We start from the raw sequence: 20244 nt of genomic DNA on the forward strand, positions 1-20244 counted from the left end.
AGCTCCAGGTCTTGTGGATTCAGGGCCATTTGTTACAAGGGCCCCATTGACACAAATGGTCACCACTCATGATTTTTCTTGTTCACTCACATTTATCTGGTTTATAGCTAATCTCTTCATTTAGTGGCCTAAACTATATTCTAATAAAACCATTGTACTGACATTTTGCATTAAACCCAGTTAATAAGGATAACAAATCGTTTGGTCTTTTTAAGTTTATTCTGAGGACATTCATTCATTGATGAGAATTCCTGAGGGCTCCGACCACCTCAGGCAAAATAAGAAGGGAAAAAAAAAACGTTTGGTATTATACTTTGTAAGAAAAGCATACAATGTGAGTGTTACGCGGCAGGCGGTGTCTGGTCAGCATCAAGTGTTCTTGTGCCGAGAGCCTGCTCAGTTATAAATTAGAAATCGGGGCCTGTAAATGTTAGACTTCTGGCGCATGAAGAGTTAATTATCCGTGTAGGTAGCACTTGCCGAATAAATATAAAGCAAGTGTCTCTTTTTTTAAAAAAAAAACATTTTAGCAGCATCGGGGTGTTTGTCTCTAGTCGTCATCTATGGTCGGCTTTATGGTCACTCCTCTTCTTATCTGACCCCAGCCTATCAAACTGCAGAGGGAAGAAGAGAAAAAAAAAAAACAAGATGTCAACACAATGTATAAAATGGCAAAATACAAAAGTGATCAGGGTAATGATATCTGGACACCCATGAAGGCTGCACTGCCGAGAGCAACAAGGAACTTCCACATGGTGAGGAGGAGAAAATGTACAGGGAGATCACTCTACGAGACCCCGATTGTTCTGCAATCACTTAACAATGTGAATCTTCTCAGTATATGGAGGTTTTCACTAGTGATGAGGGAGCACCACCATACTTGGGAGCTTTATGTGCGTAATGAGCAATCATTCGCTCGGACGGGCTCAACTTGGTCTAAGCGGAAGTCTAAAGGACACTTTACACGTAACAACATCGCTAACGAGATATCGTTGGGTCACGGAATTAGTGACGCACATCTGGCCTCGTTAGAGACGTTGTTGCGTGTTACACGTACGAGTGACCGTTAACGATCAAAAATACTCACCATATCGTTGACACGTCGTTCATTTCCATAATATCGTTGCTCGTTCAGGACGCAGGTTGTTCATCGTTCCTGAGGCAGCACACATCGCTACGTGCGACACCCCAGGAACGACGAACAACGTACCTGCGTCCTCCGGCAACGAGGTGGGAGTGACGATCCAGCGCCTCCTCTCTGCCCCTCCACTGCTATTGGTGTCCTGCATGGTGACGTCGTAGTGACGCCGAACGAACCGCCCCCTTAAAGAAGAGGTTGTTCGGCGGTCACAGTGACGTCGTTTGTAAGGTAAGTAGTGTGACGCGTCCTAGCGATATTGTGCCCCACGGGCAGCGATTTGCCCGTGACACAAAAACGACGGGGGCGGGTGCTTTAATGAGTGGCATCGCTAGCGATATTGTTATGTCTAAAGCAGCCTTAAGGGAAACTCAAACATTTTCTTCTTCTATTAAAGGAGCAGAATGGTGTTTGTATAACACAAAGAAATAAACCAATGCAGCCAATTCAGCGTGCATGAGAAATGTCCTTAGTATAAATTAATCACAGAGAGGGGTGGGTGGATTTGTTGGGTAAAATCTGTAAAGGATATTGTTTTTAGTACATTTGTTTTTTGTCATATCAAAATTTAATAAAGTTTAAAAGAAAAATACATTTTTAATTTTTTTTTAATTTTCTTTGCAAAAAAAAAAAAAAAAAAAGTGAATTAATTAAAAAACCCCCAAAAAATATCCCAATTTACTGCTGTCTATAAAGAACTGACTTTATATGTCTTAGAGAACAAAGAATACAGTAGCACCCTGTATACAATAAAGAAGGGAATTTTGTTTACTTACCGTAAATTCCTTTTCTTCTAGCTCCAATTGGGAGACCCAGACAGTGGGTGTATAGCTACTGCCCTCTGGAGGCCGCACAAAGAACTACACTTAAAAGTGTAAGGCCCCTCCCCTTCTGGCTATACACCCTCCCGTAGGAGTACAGATTCCTCAGTTTTAGTACCAAAGCAAGAAGGAGGAAAGCCAATAACAGTTTCAAAAACAAATTCAATCCGATAACATGATCGGAGAACTTAAGAAACAACATGAACAACATGTGCACCCGAAAAACGAAACCCTAAGAACAAATAGGGCGGGTGCTGGGTCTCCCAATTGGAGCTAGAAGAAAAGGAATTTACGGTAAGTAAACAAAATTCCCTTCTTCTTTTTCGCTCCTAATTGGGAGACCCAGACAGTGGGACGTCCAAAAGCAGTCCCTGGGTGGGTAAAAAGATACCACATGAACGGGCTGTCAGACAGCCTCTTCCTACAGGTGGGCCACCGCCGCCTGAAGGACCTGTCTACCTAGGCTGGCATCTGCCGAAGCGTAGGTATGCACTTGATAGTGTTTGGTAAACGTGTGCAGACTCGACCAGGTAGCCGCCTGGCACACTTGCTGAGCCGTAGCCTGATGCCGCAATGCCCAGGACGCACCCACGGCTCTGGTAGAATGGGCCTTCAGTCCAGATGGAATCGGAAGCCCAGCAGAACGGTATGTGTGAAGAATTGGTTCCTTGATCCACCGCGCCAGGGTGGATTTGGAAGCTTGCGATCCCTTATGCTGACCAGCGACTAGGACAAAGAGCGCATCAGAACGGCGTAGAGCCGCCGTGCGAGAAATGTAAATCCTGAGTGCTCTCACCAGGTCCAACAGATGTAAACCCTTTTCAAATTGGTGAACTGGATGCGGACACAAAGATGGTAAAGTGATATCCTGATTGAGATGAAAGGAAGAAACCACCTTGGGAGAAAACTCTGGAATTGGACGCAGTACTACCTTGTCTTGGTGAAACACCAGGAAGGGAGATTTGCAAGATAACGCCGCTAGCTCGGACACTCTTCGAAGAGACGTGACCGCCACAAGAAAAACTACCTTTTGTGAAAGCCGAGAAAGGGGAACCTCTTTCAAAGGCTCGAAAGGCGGCTTCTGGAGAGCAATGAGAACCTTGTTCAGATCCCAGGGTTCCAATGGCCGTCTGTAAGGAGGAACAATATGACAAACTCCTTGGAGAAACGTGCGTACTTTAGAAAGCTGTGCCAAGCGCTTCTGAAAGAATACGGATAGCGCGGAGACTTGACCCTTAAGAGAGCTAAGCGACAAACCTTTTTCCAACCCAGACTGCAGGAAGGAAAGAAAAGTTGGCAATGCAAATGGCCAGGGAGAAACCCCTTGAGCCACGCACCACGCTAAGAATATCTTCCACGTTCTGTGATAGATCTTAGCTGAGGATGGTTTTCTAGCCTGTCTCATTGTGGCAACAACTTCATGAGATAAACCTGAGGCCGCTAGGATCCAGGACTCAATGGCCACACAGTCAGGTTCAGGGCCGCAGAATTCAGATGGAAAAACGGCCCTTGAGACAGCAAATCTGGACGGTCTGGTAGTGTCCACGGTTGGCCTACCGTGAGATGCCACAGATCCGGGTACCACGACCTTCTTGGCCAATCTGGAGCGACGAGTATGGCTCGATGGCAGTCGGACCTGATTTTCCGGAGAACTCTGGGTAACAATGCTAGAGGTGGGAACACATAGGGGAGTCGGAATTGCGACCAATCCTGAACCAAGGCGTCTGCCGCCAGTGCTCGGTGATCGTGAGACCGTGCCATGAAAACTGGGACCTTGTTGTTGTGTCGTGACGCCATCAGATCGACGTCCGGCGTCCCCCAGCGGCAACAGATCTGCTGAAACACGTCCGGGTGAAGGGACCATTCTCCTGCGTCCATGCCCTGGCGACTGAGAAAGTCTGCTTCCCAGTTTTCCACGCCTGGGATGTGAACTGCGGATATGGTGGACGCTCTGCTTTCCACCCACGTCAAAATCCGATGGACTTCTTGAAAAGCTTGGCGACTGCGTGTTCCCCCTTGGTGGTTGATGTACGCCACCGCCGTGGAATTGTCCGACTGAATCCGAATCTGCTTGCCTTCCAGCCATTGTTGGAAGGCTCGCAGGGCAAGATAGATTGCTCTGATTTCCAGAACATTGATCTGCAGGGTGGACTCTTCCAGAGTCCACATCCCCTGAGCCCTGTGGTGGAGATACACCGCTCCCCACCCTGATAGGCTCGCATCCGTCGTGACCACTGCCCAGGACGGGGGAAGGAACGACTTTCCCTGTGACAATGAGGTGGGGAGAAGCCACCAACGCAGAGAGTCCTTGGCAGTCTGAGAGAGGGAGACAGTCCTGTCGAGGGACGTCGATTTCCCGTCCCATTGGCGTAGAATGTCCCATTGTAGAGGGCGCAGATGAAACTGCGCGAACGGGACTGCCTCCATTGCTGCTACCATCTTTCCTAGGAAATGCATGAGGCGCCTCAGTGAGTGCGACTGGCTCTGAAGGAGAGATTGCACTCCAGTCCGTAGCGAGCACTGCTTGTCCAGTGGAAGCTTCACTATCGCTGAGAGAGTATGAAACTCCATGCCAAGATAAGTCAGAGATTGGGTCGGGGTTAGATGAGACTTTGGAAAGTTGATAATCCACCCGAAACTCTGGAGAGTGTCTAGTGCCACCTTCAGACTGTGTTGGCATGCCTCTTGAGAGGGTGCCTTTATAAGCAGGTCGTCTAGATACGGGATGACCGAGTGACCCTGCGAGTGCAGAACAGCTACTACTGCTGCCATGACCTTGGTGAAGACCCGGGGGGCTGTTGCCAGACCGAAAGGTAACGCTACGAACTGCAGGTGTTCGTCGTGTATGACGAAGCGTAGGAAACGCTGATGCTCTGGTGAGATCGGCACGTGGAGATACGCATCTTTGATATCTATTGATGCTAGAAAATCTCCTTGAGACATTGAGGCTATGACGGAGCGTAGGGATTCCATCCGGAACCTCCTGACTTTTACGTGTCTGTTGAGCAACTTTAGATCCAGGACGGGCCGATACGATCCGTCCTTTTTTGGGACCACAAACAGATTGGAGTAAAAACCGTGACCTTGTTCCTGAAGAGGGACGGAGGTCACCACTCCTTCCGCTTTTAGAGCGGCCACCGCCTGCAACAGAGCATCGGCTCGGTCTGGTGGGGGAGAAGTTCTGAAGAAACGAGTTGGCGGACGAGAACTGAACTCTATCCTGTACCCGTGAGACAGAATATCCCTCACCCAACGGTCTTTGACGTGTGACAGCCAGATGTCGCCAAAGTGGGAAAGCCTCCCACCGACCGCGGGTGTGGGAATCGGAGACCTCAAGTCAGGAGGACGCCGTCTTGGCAACGGTTCCTCCGGCTGCCCTTTTTGGGCGTGACTGAGACCTCCAAGAATCTGAGCGTCTCTGGTCCTTTTGAGTCTTTTTTGACGAGGTGAATTGGGACCTGCCCGGTCCTCGAAAGGACCGATAACCAGACTGACCCTTCCTCTGTTGGGGTCTGTTTTGTCTGTGTTGCGGTAAGGATGAGTCCTTACCCTTGGAGTGTTTGATGATTTCATCCAAACGCTCTCCAAACAATCGGTCACGAGAAAAAGGCAAATTGGTTAAGCACTTCTTGGAATGAGAATCTGCTTTCCAATGTCTCAACCACAGGGCCCTACGCAAAACAACGGAGTTGGCTGACGCCACTGCCGTGCGGCTTGTAGCGTCAAGAACAGCATTAATCGCGTACGACGCGAATGCCGCCATTTGCGAGGTCAATGGTGCTACCTGCGGGGCAAATGCACGTGTGACGGAGTCAACTCGCGCAAGCCCGGCTGAGATAGCTTGGAGTGCCCATACGGCTGCAAAAGAAGGCGCCAATGACGCTCCAATCGCTTCATAGATGGATTTCAGCCAGAGCTCCATCTGCCTGTCAGTGGCATCTTTAAGTGCCGCTCCATCTTCAACTGCAACCAAGGATCTAGCTGCAAGCCTGGAAATTGGAGGATCCACTTTTGGACACTGGGTCCAACCCTTGACCACCTCAGGGGGAAAAGGATAGCGTGTATCTTTAAGCCGTTTAGGAAAACGCCTTTCAGGATAAGCGTGGGGTTTCTGGATTGCGTCTCTAAAGTCAGCGTGGTCCAGAAAAGTGCTTAAAGTACGCTTAGGGTATCTGAAATGGATTCTCTCGTGCTGCGAAGCTGACTCCTCCACAAGAGGAGCTGGTGGGGAAATATTTAACATCTTATTGATGTTAAATATAAGATCATTAACTATGGCGTCACCATCTGGTGTATCTAGATTGAGAGCGGTCCCAGGATCAGAATCCTGATCAGTTACGTCCGCCTCATCACCCATAGATTCATCTCGCTGGGATCCTGACCATTGAGATGAATGTGAAGGCCCGTCATAGCGAGCCCGCTTAGGCTGCCCGGGGCCATCATCCGAGTCAGAGTCTTCACCCTGAGGTGTATATGCCCGACCCGGAGCTTGGAGCTGAGGGGGACCAGGGGGCAATGATTGCACAGTGTCCGTGGCCTGAAGTACAGGCCTAGCTCGCAATGTGTCAAGAATTTGTGACATAGTGAGACATTCTGTCAGCAAAAGCTGCAAACTCAGTTCCTGTCACCTGGACAGCATTCACAGGTGGTACACCCTGGGTCACGTCCAGCAGAGGTCCCGACTGTGCAAGCGCCGCAGGGGCCGAGCACTGCACACAATGGGGGTCCGTGGAGCCTGCCGGTAGAAAAGTCCCACATGCGGTGCAGGAAGCATATAATGTCTGTGCTTTGGCACCCTTGCGTTTTGCGGACGACATGCTGCTGGCTCTCTGCAATGTGAGAGAGTCTATAGCCAAAGGGCGACCAGCGCTATGCAATACAAAGTATTTGTAGCAACAAAATACTAAGAATAGTACTGGCACAAGAGGGGGTGAGCCCTGAGGGCTGCTTACCGCCCGCTGAATAGCGGGTAAGAGGCTGCAGAATTCCTTGTCTGGGTCTCCCCGGCTCCCCTCTGCAGCTCAGCGTGTCAGCAGGAATGGCTGCCGGCGTCTGTGGAGAGGGGCGGTCCGTGGGAGTTCCCAAACAAAAGTGCGGGAAACAGTGTCCCCTCTGTGCCGATTGGGAGGGCTGGAGTATGTAAAAACGACTCCAGCCCTCAGCGCTGATGCACTGGCCAGCGTCCCGCCCCTCTCCTGACTGGCAGGTCTGGGGGCGGGAACGAACGGAAGCAGGCCGCAAAAGCCGGGGACTCGAGTTATCAGCGCGGCCGCCGTAAAAGCGCGGGCCGCGCTGAAGTCCCCGGCGCACCACAAGTGCCAGCCGCGCCGCAGTCCCAGCGGCCGGCATGACCGATTCCTAAACGTGGCCAGCGTCCCGCCCCTCTCCTGACTGGCAGGTCCGGGGGCGGGAACGAACGGAAGCAGGCCGCAAAAGCCGGGGACTCGAGTTATCAGCGCGGCCGCCGTAAAAGCGCGGGCCGCGCTGAAGTCCCCGGCGCACCACAAGTGCCAGCCGCGCCGCAGTCCCAGCGGCCGGCGCGACCGATTCCTGGAAGTGTGCCTGCTTCAGCTAAGCTGAATGAGGCCATGGCACAAGCGCCGTAGCGCAGATGTCCCCCGGCGCACTACAACACCCAGCATGCTGCGGTGTGAGCGCCAAATGCACGAGGACACAGAGTACCTTGAGGAAGCAGGGCCATGTCCCTGATGTACTCCGCTCCATCCAGCATCTTCTCCAGGGGCTGTAGATGGAGCCCGGTCTCAGTGCCTGGAGACCAGTAAATCCCACTTCACCCAGAGCCCTGTAAAAAGGGATGGGGAAGGAATCAGCATGTGGGCTCCTGCCGCCGTACCCGCAATGGGTACCTCAACCTTACAAACACCTCCGACATACAGTGGGGTGAGAAGGGAGCATGCTGGGAGCCCTGTTTATGGGCCCTCTTTTCTTCCATCCGACATAGTCAGCAGCTGCTGCTGACTAAAAACAATGGAGCTATGCGTGCGTGTCTGACCTCCTTGCGCACAAAGCTAAAACTGAGGAATCTGTACTCCTACGGGAGGGTGTATAGCCAGAAGGGGAGGGGCCTTACACTTTTAAGTGTAGTTCTTTGTGCGGCCTCCAGAGGGCAGTAGCTATACACCCACTGTCTGGGTCTCCCAATTAGGAGCGAAAAAGAAATACATGCAAATGTATACATGGAATATTTGGACTATAAAACTGAATTACTACAATGTAGGAAATACTTATGAAATGACCACTTTGTCAACCAAGCACCTCCATTTTGTGTGTGCCCACTAGCCAAAATAAGGCGACCTTGCGCTAGTAGGATCCTAAACCTAGTATTTATAAACATAGCATGGTATGCTGTTTTTAGCTAGTGAATAATCCTACCTGCTCTTTGAATTTCTAGGCCCGGGAAAGGCATGTTTGATTTGTATTAGATTTAAGGTCCTAAAGGAAAAAGGGTCACCTTGTCGTGGCTGGTGGGCGCACATGAATTGACCACTTTGTGCATCAAGTACCTAAAATTTATAATTCTATATAGCAGTAATGCAGGTTAAATTTCCCATATTCAAGGTTTGCAGACATCTTAGCGCTTACAGAGTGCTGCTGTTATCTTTTATTTGTGTATTATGCAGTCGCAGCTTGTACCTATTCACACTTGCTTTATTTTGTTAGAAGGTGCTAACCTGTTTTTGATTTCTTTAGACTTTATATGTCTTGTTATGGAGGTGGTTCTATACTATTATTTCAGGGATGCAACAAATAGATCTTGCTTTGGAGATCTAAACGGAAAGGATGGTTTACAGAGATCCTGGATAGTTGTTACTGCAGCATGGACACACTGATTAGCTAGTTGCATATGGAAACAGGCTTATTAAGAAGGGGTGTACAACTCCTTAATAAAAACTAAAACCTTGGTGTCCCAACTGATGATGAATACAAGGAGTGGTGTTCTTATTCCATTGGAAGACTGACCACAATCTATATCTGTATGGCTGTATTTGGTACTAGAAGCAAGCACCCATTCAAATAAGTAGGCGCAAGAGTAGTAAGGTGCCTGGTAATGCAGATCACGGGCCCCGTTTTATCGCTCAACGTTCTTTTTCTAGATACTAAATAAAATGATACACCCTCTAGGTGATTAACCCCTTAACGACCCATGACGTACTAGATACGTCATGGATCGTGTGCCGGTAAGCCCCGCCCCCTGCAGGCGGCGGCGATCGGCGCACATATCAGCTGTTATCAACAGCTGATATGTGTGCCTGCTAGCCGCGGGTGGAATCGCTTCCACCCGCGGCCATTAACCCCTTACATTTCGCTGCCAAAGTCTTGGCAGCGATATGTATATGGGCGCCACCATGACAGTGAGACTTACCCCGCCCCCACCGGAAGTCACGTGACATGATCACGTGACTTTCGGCGGTTGCCATGGTAGACAGGGTCATGTGATGACGCCTGTAGCTAACATGAGTCACTTCCTCTCAATGCCGGAATACAGCCGGCATTGAAAGTGAAGTAGCAAATCTGCAGTTCTCAGCTCTGTAGCTGAGATCTGCAGATAGTGCAAAGCGATCGGATTGCTGATCGCAATAGCCCCCTAGGGGGACTAGTAAAATAAAAAAAAAAAAGAAAAAAAAAAGTTTTAAAAAATTAAAAAAAAATAAAAAAACCTAAAAGTTCAAATCACCCCCCTTTCACCCAATTGAAAATTAAAGGGTTAAAAAAATAAAAAATACACACATTTGGTATCGCCACGTTCAGAAATGCCCGATCTATCAAAATATAAAATCAATGAATCTGATCAGTAAATGGCGTAGCGGCAAAAAAATTCAAAAACGCCAAAATTACGTTTTTTGGTCGCCGCAAATTTTGCGCAAAATGCAATAACAGGCGATCAAAACGTAGCATCTGCGCAAAAATTGTACCAATAAGAACGTCAGGTCGAGACGCAAAAAATAAGCCATCACTGAGCCTCAGATCCTGAAAAATGAGAACGCTACGGGTTTTGGAAAATGGCGCAAAACGTGCGCCACGTTTTTTGGACAAGCTTGTGATTTTTTTTTAACCCCTTAGATACAAGTAAACCTATACATGTTTGGTGTCTACAAACTCACACCGACCTGAGGCATCATACCCACACATCAGTTTTACCATATAGTGAACACGGTGAATAAAATATCCCAAAAACTATTGTACAATCCCACTTTTTTTGCAATTTTTCCGCACTTGGAATTTTTTTCCCGTTTTCCAGTACACTATATGGTAAAACTTATGGTTTCATTTAAAAGTACAACTCGTCCCGCAAAAAACAAGCCCTCATATGGCAAGATTGATGGAAAAATAAAAAAGTTACGCCTCTCGGAAGAAGGGGAGCAAAAAACAAAAACGCAAAAACGGAAAGTGCCCGGGGGCTGAAGGGGTTAAACATTACTGTAGTAATCACGACCTTTTAATTGCTGGTTTATACCACTTCCAGGTAAGTGGGGGGGAAGGCCCCAGTATGTAAATGGGGTGTCGTAATGGAGCACCAAACTCTTGGCCAACGGTGAACCAAAGCCTCCTCATTTGCATATCAATTAAAAAAAGAGGTGGTTCACTACTCTGCAATAGTGACAACACCTCTGTAAGACTGATAGGGGAGGCTTATTTTAAATACCATGTTCGGCCATTTCAGCCTGTGAGCGGCGTTATTGCGGCCCCCCCCCCCCCCGTCCCCCTGGGCTCCGTGACCTCTGGGATCTGGTGATGTCCCGTTAACCTGACATCACAGAGCCTCGGGGGTCACTTCGTGGGGATGAGCGGACCGCAATAGCACCGCTTACAGGCAAGATTGGCTGATCAACGTATTTAGAAAAAGCCTTCCCTATCAGTTTTACACTTGTGGTCACTACTGCAGAATAGTGAACCACCCCTTTAAAGCTATTTTCTCAGGCACTACACCAATGATAGGTACAGTGCTAGTATGGTTGCTATAGGTGCCAAGCCCATTTAAAATGCATTTTTTCTTTTTTACAGTAATCCAAAACAACTTTGACTATATTTAATCTTACCGCCAATGTTTCTCAACTCTTCTGCTAAGAGCAATCTTCTCCCCTACTTCTGTGCACACTGGGTTTGTAAGCACAATTTTTCCTAAATCAGCTTTCACAGCACTGACACGACCACCGGTGGATAAAGAACCAATGTTGACCATCAGAACTTCGTTCTTAGACAGTTTTTGAACCTGAAAGACAAAATATACATTTTTCTTAGCAATTAAAGATGCAAATATGGACACACTACAATGAAGCTCAAGCCTGGAAAGCTTGCCATTTGTTCTGGTTATGCCCTTACCTTTGCAGCCTTCTTATCGCCCTCTGTACGTACTCCAAGGAGACGCCGGAGGAGGAAGTAGGAGATTTCCAGCTCTGTGAAAATTTCAGGCAACGCTCCAACTGCACCTAATACTTGCCCAACCATACGATCAGCACGGCACAAAGTTGGGTCAATCTTGGTACCAACACCTGCATAAAAAGGAAAGTAGACAAATCATTCTTCAGTGCACGTTATAAATCATTACAATGCTAGTCTAAAGAGAGGGTTAAGTCAACAGAAATTGCTGTCACATGAGTCAAGGACCATAATTTAGTTTCCACTGAATGTCACTTGGTACATCACAGTGCTCTTTAGTCTCCAAACGGCCTCAGTAATGCGTCCATAACATCATCACATGGATCTTATCCAATCTATATGTCTCACAGTGATATTTCAGCCACGGATACTGCACACATGAAATACTCTGAGGCTTGGGGTTTATACAGACCAGATGGACCCGTATTTTACTGCCACGTAACAATATTAACCTTACACTTCTTATTGCGTTAATTTTACCCTCCCAGGGTCTAGTGCTGCGTCTGTGCCTCTGCCCTAATTTCTCTTGTTTGGCTGCTACGACCATCACACCAACAGTGCTGCAGCCCATCATGGATTTCAGCAACATTGGCAGACCTGCTGAGATCAGTGCTTAGCTGCAGCGCGGTTAATGTTACATTAATACTTCAGAGATCAGGGCAACGGCACAGACAGCACTGGATTCAGGCACAGTAAAGAGCAGGTTTGTTTTTTGTTTATTTAAATCTACATTTAGCAGTCTATAAGCACACTATTGGTGAAGGTAGAAAATCTCTGGCTGTAGTGACGCTTACCAATAAGGCCTCCGGGAGCAGCATATTGTAGATCATTGTGTTCAGCAAACAGAGACACAATTTTAGAGAAGATAGGCTTGCACATGAGCTTTCCTTCACTGTCTTTCGAAACTATACCAGGGCGAACCTCTATTTCTTGACCAACCTAAGAATTAAAAGAAATAAATATGTTAGATATCAAATTGTAGCATAGCCTTAAAATATTACAGCACATTACAATGGCTGAACTGGCTAAATGGAACAATATCAGGCTCAAAAAGTGCAAGCCAATAATTGGCTGATGTGGGTGGCCTGCCCTCATCCGGGGGCTGTGGGTAGTTCATCTGTCTGCCATTTGCCAATATTTGTCAGTTAGGCCTTATTTTTGTTTATTGCATTTGTTGCGTGCACACCATGACACAACCTTTATCCTATGGAAATGCCACACATTTTTCTAGTATAAACAACCAGGTCATAAATATTTTGGCACGTTACAACATGCACAGGCAATGAGACCGTAAACCTCAACTAATGTCACATATTTGGGGTCCCAGCGTTACTCTGGTAGTGGGTACAAGTCTGGATTAGATACTAGTAGCCATACCTTTAATACGCCTTTTAGAATACTGCCTCCAGCTACACCACCTTTAAGATCATCAACCTCACATCCTGGCTTGTTCACATCAAAAGATCTGATAACTGAAATGACAGAAAAATATGAGGCCGTTAAAATAGCTTTCTAATGAGGTCACAAGGTACTGCCAATAGAGCTGTGCTACTTGTACTGTACCACAGCTGTAGAGAAAGATATGGACCACATAGCCAAAAATCATACATTGATCCAATGCCACTAGACAAAAAATTTACAAACCTGAACATGAGGTGGTGGTGGGGGGAGTGGGGGGGGGGGGACGTCCAGCCGAAATGGACGTTGGGGCGGACGCCATTCCTACCAGTCTACCCTGATTCATATAGGTGAGTGTATAATACTTTAAATGGTCCTCTATGCAAGTATATTTACTCCTAAATGGACCTTCATCATTTCTCCCTATGTGAGTGCACAGACTAAGTACACTTTGGGGTCATTACTTTTTGTCTAGCATTGACGCTAACTAATATTCAGGTTTACCCTTTTGGAATGGCGCCCCCTTGTTTGTTTGTATTACTTGCTACCATTGTTCACTTGTCTAATAAAGGTCATCACTTGTTTTAGTACATGGGTGGCTGATCGCGTTCTTTTCCTCTGGCTTGTGTACATAATACGCATGACTGGAAGTCCAGGGACTTCTGATCATGCGCACTGAGGCGAAAACCAGCGGTGGCAGCAGAGAGATGAGCGCAACCATGTCTCTGACGCTGCACATTCATTAGCATGCTCGTACACCCCAGGGGTGTGCCAACATGCTAAGGGGGCCAACTAACTAAGGGAAGTAATGCCCCTGCGACTAGTCCCTAGCCTCATTAGCACATTAAAGATTTTTAGAAATATTTTTTTTAAAGATCTTTTAATCTATGCTACTAGATACAGGGACAGTTAGGTAGGGATTAGCAATATGCACCCAGAACTGCTCGTGGTCCTGGGTGCATATTGGACTTGACAGGTTCCCTTAAGGCTACATGCGCACACTGCGTTTTTGGCTGCAGTTTTGTTGTCAGAACTTTGACATTTGACTTCCCAGCAAAATCTATGGAGTCAGATTTGCTGTGCGCACATTGCAGTTTGTCAGCGTTTTGTCAAAAGTTTGTAACAAAAAAAAAAATGCAGCATGTTCATTCTTTCTGCGTTTTTGTCAAAATTTGTCACAAAAACGCAGCACAAACGCATGTTGTGAAAAACGCACTGAAAACGCAGCAAAAACGCACCTACAATTACAATCATTTTTTGTGACATTTCCAGGCTCTCTCTGACAACATGCAGTTTTGGCTACAGTTTGTGAACACAAAAAAATGGATTTTTGTGTATTCACCGTAAAATAGTTTTCTCTTTGCCATCATTGGGGGACACAGGACCATGGACACAGGACCATGGGTGTTATGCTGCTTATCCATAGGAGGACACTAAGTAGATGCAAAGATGTTAGCTCCTCCCCTGCAGTATACACCCCCTGGCCCAGCTAGGCTACTTCAGTTTTAGTACACAAGCAGTAGGAGAACAAGTAACAAAAAACGTGAGTGAATACTCATAACAAAAAAAGTACTGAGACAGAAAAAAGCTAAGGCCCAACAGGGCAAAAGGGAGGGTGCTGTGTCCCCCAATGATGGCTAAGAGAAAACGATTTTATGGTGAGTACACAAAAATCCGTTTTTCTCTGACGCCTCATTGGGGGACACAGGACCATGGGACGTCCAAAAGCAGTCCATGGGTGGGTAAACAACAACGCAACCCAAGGACTAGGAACCAGTTCCAGATAGCCAGGAGCGCCTACTGAGATAGGTACTCCACTATTGTTTGCAGAATTTTCCTACCTAGGTTCGCCTCAGCCGAAGCCTGGGTATGGACTCAGTAATGCTCTGAAACAGTATATAGGCAAGACCAGGTCGCAGCCTTACACCTCTGTTCCACTGAAGCCTGATGTCTAATGGCCCAAGAGGCGCCAACTGCTCGCGTGGAATGAGTCCGCAGCCCACTAGGAATGGGCTTGAGTTGCAAGCGGTAGACCTTCTGGATCACAGGGCGAATCCAGCGAGCCAGCGTTGCCTATGAAGCTGCCTCTCCTTTCTTAGGCCTTTCAAGAATGACGAACAAGGAGGCTATGTTCCTAAAGGGGCTGTCCTAGGTACGTAATATCTGAGAGCCCTCACAAGGTCTAGCGAATATAGAACCCTTTCCACCCCATGGACATGTGGACAAAAGGAAGGCAGCACAATGTCCTCGTTCATATGAAACGGGGAAGTAACCTTCGGAAAAAAATCCGGAAGGGGACGTAGAACCACCTTGTCCTGATGAAAGATCAGAAAGGGTTCGCGAAAAGAGTGCTGCCAGTTCCGAAACTTGTCTGATGGATGTAATCGCCACTAAGAATGTTACCTTCCAGGAGAGAAGAGCAAGAGAAGATTCCTTAAGAGGTTCAAAAGGGGACCTCTGGATACCGTCCAAAACGAGATTGAGGTCCCATGGGTCCAGCGACCGTTTATACAGGGAAACTAGATGGGAAACACCCTTGAGGACAGTCTTGACTTACGAACTGCAAGCTAGGCGGTATTGATAGAATATCGAGAGAGATGAAACCTGCCCCTTAAGGGAGCTGAGGGCCAACCCCTTTTGCAACCTGACTGCAAAAAAAAAAAAAAAAAAAAGAATTCTTTGGATCGCCAGAGGCATAGGTTGGACATTAGATTCCCTGCACTGGGAAAGGAAAGTTTTTCACGTACGGTGGTAAAAACGGGATGAAGGCTGGCTTTCGGGCACTGTACATGGTGGAGATGACCGCAGGAGAGAATCTCGCTCTTGTTAAAGTCCAGGTCTCAATGGCCAGGCCGTCAGCTTCAGGGCTCTGGAGTTCTGATGGAAATTGGGCCCTTGGGTCAGCAGGTCTGGGATGCTTACGATGCGCCATGAGCAATTGTACTAATTCAGCATACCAGGCGCACCTGAGCTAGTCCGGTGCTATTAGTATCACCGGGACTCCTCCTGCCTTGATCTTCCTGATTACTCGCGGCAGCAGGGGCAGAGGTGAAAAACATGTACGGCAGACTGAAACGACTTCAGGAGACTAGAGCATCCGCGCCAATGGACCGTGGATCACGTGACCTGGCTAAGAACGCGGGTACCTTTGTGTTCAACCTTGAGGCCATTAGATCCACGTCTGGTGTACTCCAGTGAGTGCAGATGTGTGGGAACACTTCTGGGTGGAGAAACCACTCTCCGGCAGCCAGTCCTTGGCGACTTAGAAGGTCCGACGCCCAGTTCTCTACTCCCGGTATGTGTAACGCTGAAAACACAGACCACCGTCGATTCGGCCCAGATGAGGATCCTAAAGGACCTCGAGATAAGCTGTCTTGCTGCTGGTACCTCCCTGCCGATTGACCTACGCCACAGCTGTTGCATTGTCCAATTGGACCCGAATCAAACTACCTGCTAGCAGAAGGGGGGAAATGACCTGAGCGCGAGACGATCGCGCTGATTTTCAGGATGATTTCTGGGAAGGGAAGACTCCTGGGGTGTCCAACGTCCCGAAGCAGTGTGGAGCCAGTACGCTGCTCCCCAGACTAAGAGGCTGACGTCCGTGGTCAGGAGTAGCCAGTCCACTTGGGGGAGAAAAACTCCTTCTCGATATGGAAGAGGACTGAAGCCACCAGCAAAGCGCATACCTGACTGAAGGTGTCAGGTGAAAAGTTCGTCCAAGGAAAAGAGGCTCTTGTCCCAGGCAGCTAGAAGCGCAAGCTGCAGTGGGCGGTGGTGTGGCTAAGCGAGCAGCACTGCCTCTATAGCCGCCGCTATCCTACCTAGCACTCTCATACTGAATCGTATGGAGCGAGAGGAGTATGTAGAGGGCAGTGTACTGCTTGTTGTAGAGCAGTCGCCTTGTCTTGAGGGTAAAATATCAAGCCCCGAAGAGTGTCCAGGGACATGGCTAGGGAGGTGACGGATTTTGACGGGACCGGGGATGATTTGACTGGAGTCAGAAGCCGCCCTAAGCGGGATAGGGTGCCCACAGAGATCTGCACGGTGGTTGAGCCCTTGATGAGGAGGTCATCCAAGCAAGGCAGAACAGCCACTCTCCTGGCGTGAAGGGCACTCATGGCGGCTGCCATGACCTTAGTTAAGACCCTTAGTGCTGTGGCAGAGCCGAGGGTAGGGCCACAAATAAAAAAAAAAAAAAAAAAAAGAAAAGAAAAAAAGAAGTCCTGAACCGCGAAGCGGAGGAACTTTTGGTGAGCTGGAGCGATGGGTATGTGCAGGTACGTGTCCCTGATAGCTAGGGAGGCAAGGAATTCTCCTTCGACCATAAAAAGGTAATAATGGACCCTAGGAAGTCCATTCTGAATCTCCTTACGTGCACATGTTTGCTCAGGTGTAAGAGGTCCAGGATAGGACGAACTGACCCGTCCTTTTTTGAGGACCACGAGATGTTGGAATAGAAGGCCTTGAACCTCTCGCCGTCCGGAATAGGTACCATCACCCCCGCCGTTTGGACGGAGTGGACTGCTGAGGAGAAGGCCTCGTGGTGTTTTGGTGCCTTTGGGGTAGGATGGGGGGGGGGGGGCGGTTTGAGAGAAAAGACTGACCAGGGGATCGGGTCCAGAATTCAATGTGTTAACTGGAAGACACAGGGTATCACACCCATTTGTGGTCCGAGGCGGCGGCCCAGATGGAGGAGGACGAGACTCCTCGGTCTTTGTCTAGACTGCCAGGACGATGTGGACTCGAGGAGGGCTGAGAAGGTCGGGCCCTGCGTGTCTAGTAGAAAACATCCTGGGCTAGAGTTGGGGGAGGGAGGTACTCTTTTCCTCCCGTGGCATCAGACAAAAAAAGAGCCTGTCCAGATGATCGGCAAACCATCGGTCTGGAAAGGAGTACTGTGAGAGGCTTCTTAGAGACCGAGTCTGCTCTCCATTATCGGAACCAGAGGGCCTTACGGAAGGCTATGGTATTTGAGGCGGCAATAACTGCGCAGGTAGCAGCGCCAAGGGAGGCCTGCATGAGGTACTCTGCCGCCGCAGCAATGTGAACTGTTACATCTGTGACGGTCTAAGGGAAACTGGTAGTCCTGGTGCCTGTGCGACCCACACGGAAAGGGAGAGGGACCCGCGGCCTCGAGGCAGAGCGATCGAGCTGCTCCACTTGTCTGTCGGTTCCTTGAAGGAGGATCCATCAAGTAAAAGACAGGAGTGGTCCTTCAGGCAGGCGGAAGCCGGGTGAGGGTCCACCGAGTCCGGATCAGCCCAGCCCTTAGAGACAGCTAAGCCAAAGGGGTACTGGGACTCCATGAGTTTACGGATACCGAAGCGGCGTTAAAATCCCTTTTTTTTTTTGAGGTTTCTTCACCCTTTTAAAAGGAGACCGCAGGGTCAGTAATAGTGGATGGGAGATCTTCCACATGCAGAGTTTTGGTTGATTGCTGCAATAAGTGCATCGCAGCATGATCGCTCGGGGAGGTTGAAACCAAGGAATCATCCTGGTACAAACATCATTCCCCTTCCTCCGGCTCCTCAGAGACCGCGGAACATGTGGGAGAACCCCATCTGTGTACCCCAGAGGGAGAACCATGGGGGTCATGTCCTTTTTCTGATCTGCAACAGGTGAAGCAGAGGGCTGATTCTTATCAGAAGGACCCTCTATAGAGGTGACATCAGGCTGCGTTCTGTCCAGGGACCCCGAGGGGTGTGAGGACGATGTTGCATAGCCAGCACCAGGTTCTGGGAACTGTGCCCATTCCGGGGGACTGGGAGCCGTAGGGTCTGGGCTGGCAGCGGTTGCTGCGGTGGTGGTGGTGGGGGGTAAGCTACAGGGGCACCGGACTCACAGAAGGAAGAGGTGCTATCATTCCCTAGTAGATCAGCGTCTTATAGTTGTTCCTGTAGTTGTGCAGAGCATAAAACATGTGACTGCAGCCCCTGGCTGATGAGCCACAAACTGATTGTAATGAGGGAGCAAAGCTCTGCATAGCTAATATGCAAGTGAGGCTATAACTCACCCAGAAAACTGATAGCCCTTACCCCCCCTCCTCCTGTGTCACAGTTCCTGTGGGAAGGAGGAAGCCAGCTCTGAGACACGCCCACAGGCTTTGATCACAACAAAAGGGAGCAATGCTCTGCAGATCCTGTGTGAGGGGGGGGCGTGGCTTATCGAGTGTTGGAGGGGACGGGGCTTAGCTCTGACAAGAAGGCATGAGAAAATATAATAAACAAAAAAACAAAAAATGGAGGGAAGGGACTCCCCCTTCCCCCCTCCAGCCCTGCACAACAATGGTGGACAGAAAAAAAACCCTCTAAGTGTACCGCAGGTGTAGTCCTGGGAGCTCTCCCCTCCCCCCGCCACAGGTGGAATGCTATGCAGGAGTCTGCAATCACAGCCCATGTGCATCCAGTCAGTGTGACCTTTGCTCCAATTTCCTGTCAGGGAGCCAGTGTGCAGATTCTGACGCCTGCTGGCAGAACTTGTATCAACTCAGACCCTGCCAGAGGGAGTGAGGAAGTTTTCATCTGCTCTGTGCTCTGGAAAAATCGGAATGATCTCACCTCAGCTCCTGGGGAGATAGCAGTCTGATGGAGATGGCAGTCTGATGCCTAGTCACACTTGATGCAGAACGTGTATCAACTCAGAGCCTGCAAGAGGGCTGAGGAAGTTTTCATCTGCTCTGGGCTCTGGAAAATCAGTGCCATGAGACCTGTCGTTCAGTGAATAACAGCCCAGGATTCAGCGTCGCAGGAGGGGGTACGGGGAGGCGATACTCCGCGTTCCCGCCTGTTGATGGTTTTGGGAAATCTGTCCCCAAAGGAACCGTCCCCCTCTAAAAACAAAAAATTCTTGCTGTAGTAGTCTGCAGAGATGTGTCTCCTATAAACACTAAGCTAAAACTGAAGTAGCCTGGCTGGGCCAGGGGGTGTATACTGCAGGGGAGGAGCTAACATCTTTGCATCTACTTAGTGTCCTCCTATGGATAAGCAACATAAACACCCATGGTCCTGTGTCCATGGTCCTGTGTCCCCCAATGAGGCGTCAGAGAAAGATGCAGTATGCGCATGTAGCCTTAAGGTTATCAGCTTGAAATTCTCTTTGAGCGGAGTAGACTGCACATGTCTTACCTCTAATGACATTTTCCCTACTGATTTCCCTAATAAAAGTGGTACGAGTCAGCACAGATTCACTGCCACCATCACATTTGGGCAAAAGATCCAGTTTAACATTCGTTATCTAAAGACTACATGCGCACGCTGCATCTTTTTGTGTTCACAAACTGCAGCCAAACCTGCACCTTGTCAGAGAGCCTGAAAATGTCACAAAAAATGCTTGTAATTGTAGGTGCGTTTTTCACAACATGCGTTTTTGTGACAAATGTTGACAAAAACGCAGGAAGAATGAACATTGTTGTGAATCTCAGTTATGCTTTGGCTGCTGTGAGGCTCCCTCTTGTGGCCAGGAATGGTTTGGACAGAGACCAGGTGTGTT

The 20244-nt window shown here is 48.7% G+C and overlaps 1 protein-coding gene across 1 annotated transcript in view; it reads right to left on the reverse strand.

Annotated features, from left to right (window-relative positions):
• Positions 1-200: 200 nt before the first annotated feature.
• The window catches only part of EIF2S3 (eukaryotic translation initiation factor 2 subunit gamma), an 83070-nt gene continuing 63026 nt past the window's right edge, over positions 201-20244 (reverse strand). Inside the window, exons 8-12 of the mRNA XM_075335400.1 lie at positions 12736-12830; positions 12153-12297; positions 11302-11471; positions 11019-11191; positions 201-614 (exon numbers count right to left, since the gene is read on the reverse strand). Coding sequence (XP_075191515.1) covers positions 551-614; positions 11019-11191; positions 11302-11471; positions 12153-12297; positions 12736-12830 — 647 coding nt within the window. The 3' untranslated portion in view covers positions 201-550. The remainder of the gene's footprint in view (positions 615-11018; positions 11192-11301; positions 11472-12152; positions 12298-12735; positions 12831-20244) is intronic.

The sequence above is a fragment of the Anomaloglossus baeobatrachus genome, chromosome 2 (assembly GCF_048569485.1).
Source record: "Anomaloglossus baeobatrachus isolate aAnoBae1 chromosome 2, aAnoBae1.hap1, whole genome shotgun sequence".
In the NCBI taxonomy this organism is placed as follows: Eukaryota; Metazoa; Chordata; class Amphibia; order Anura; family Aromobatidae; genus Anomaloglossus; species Anomaloglossus baeobatrachus.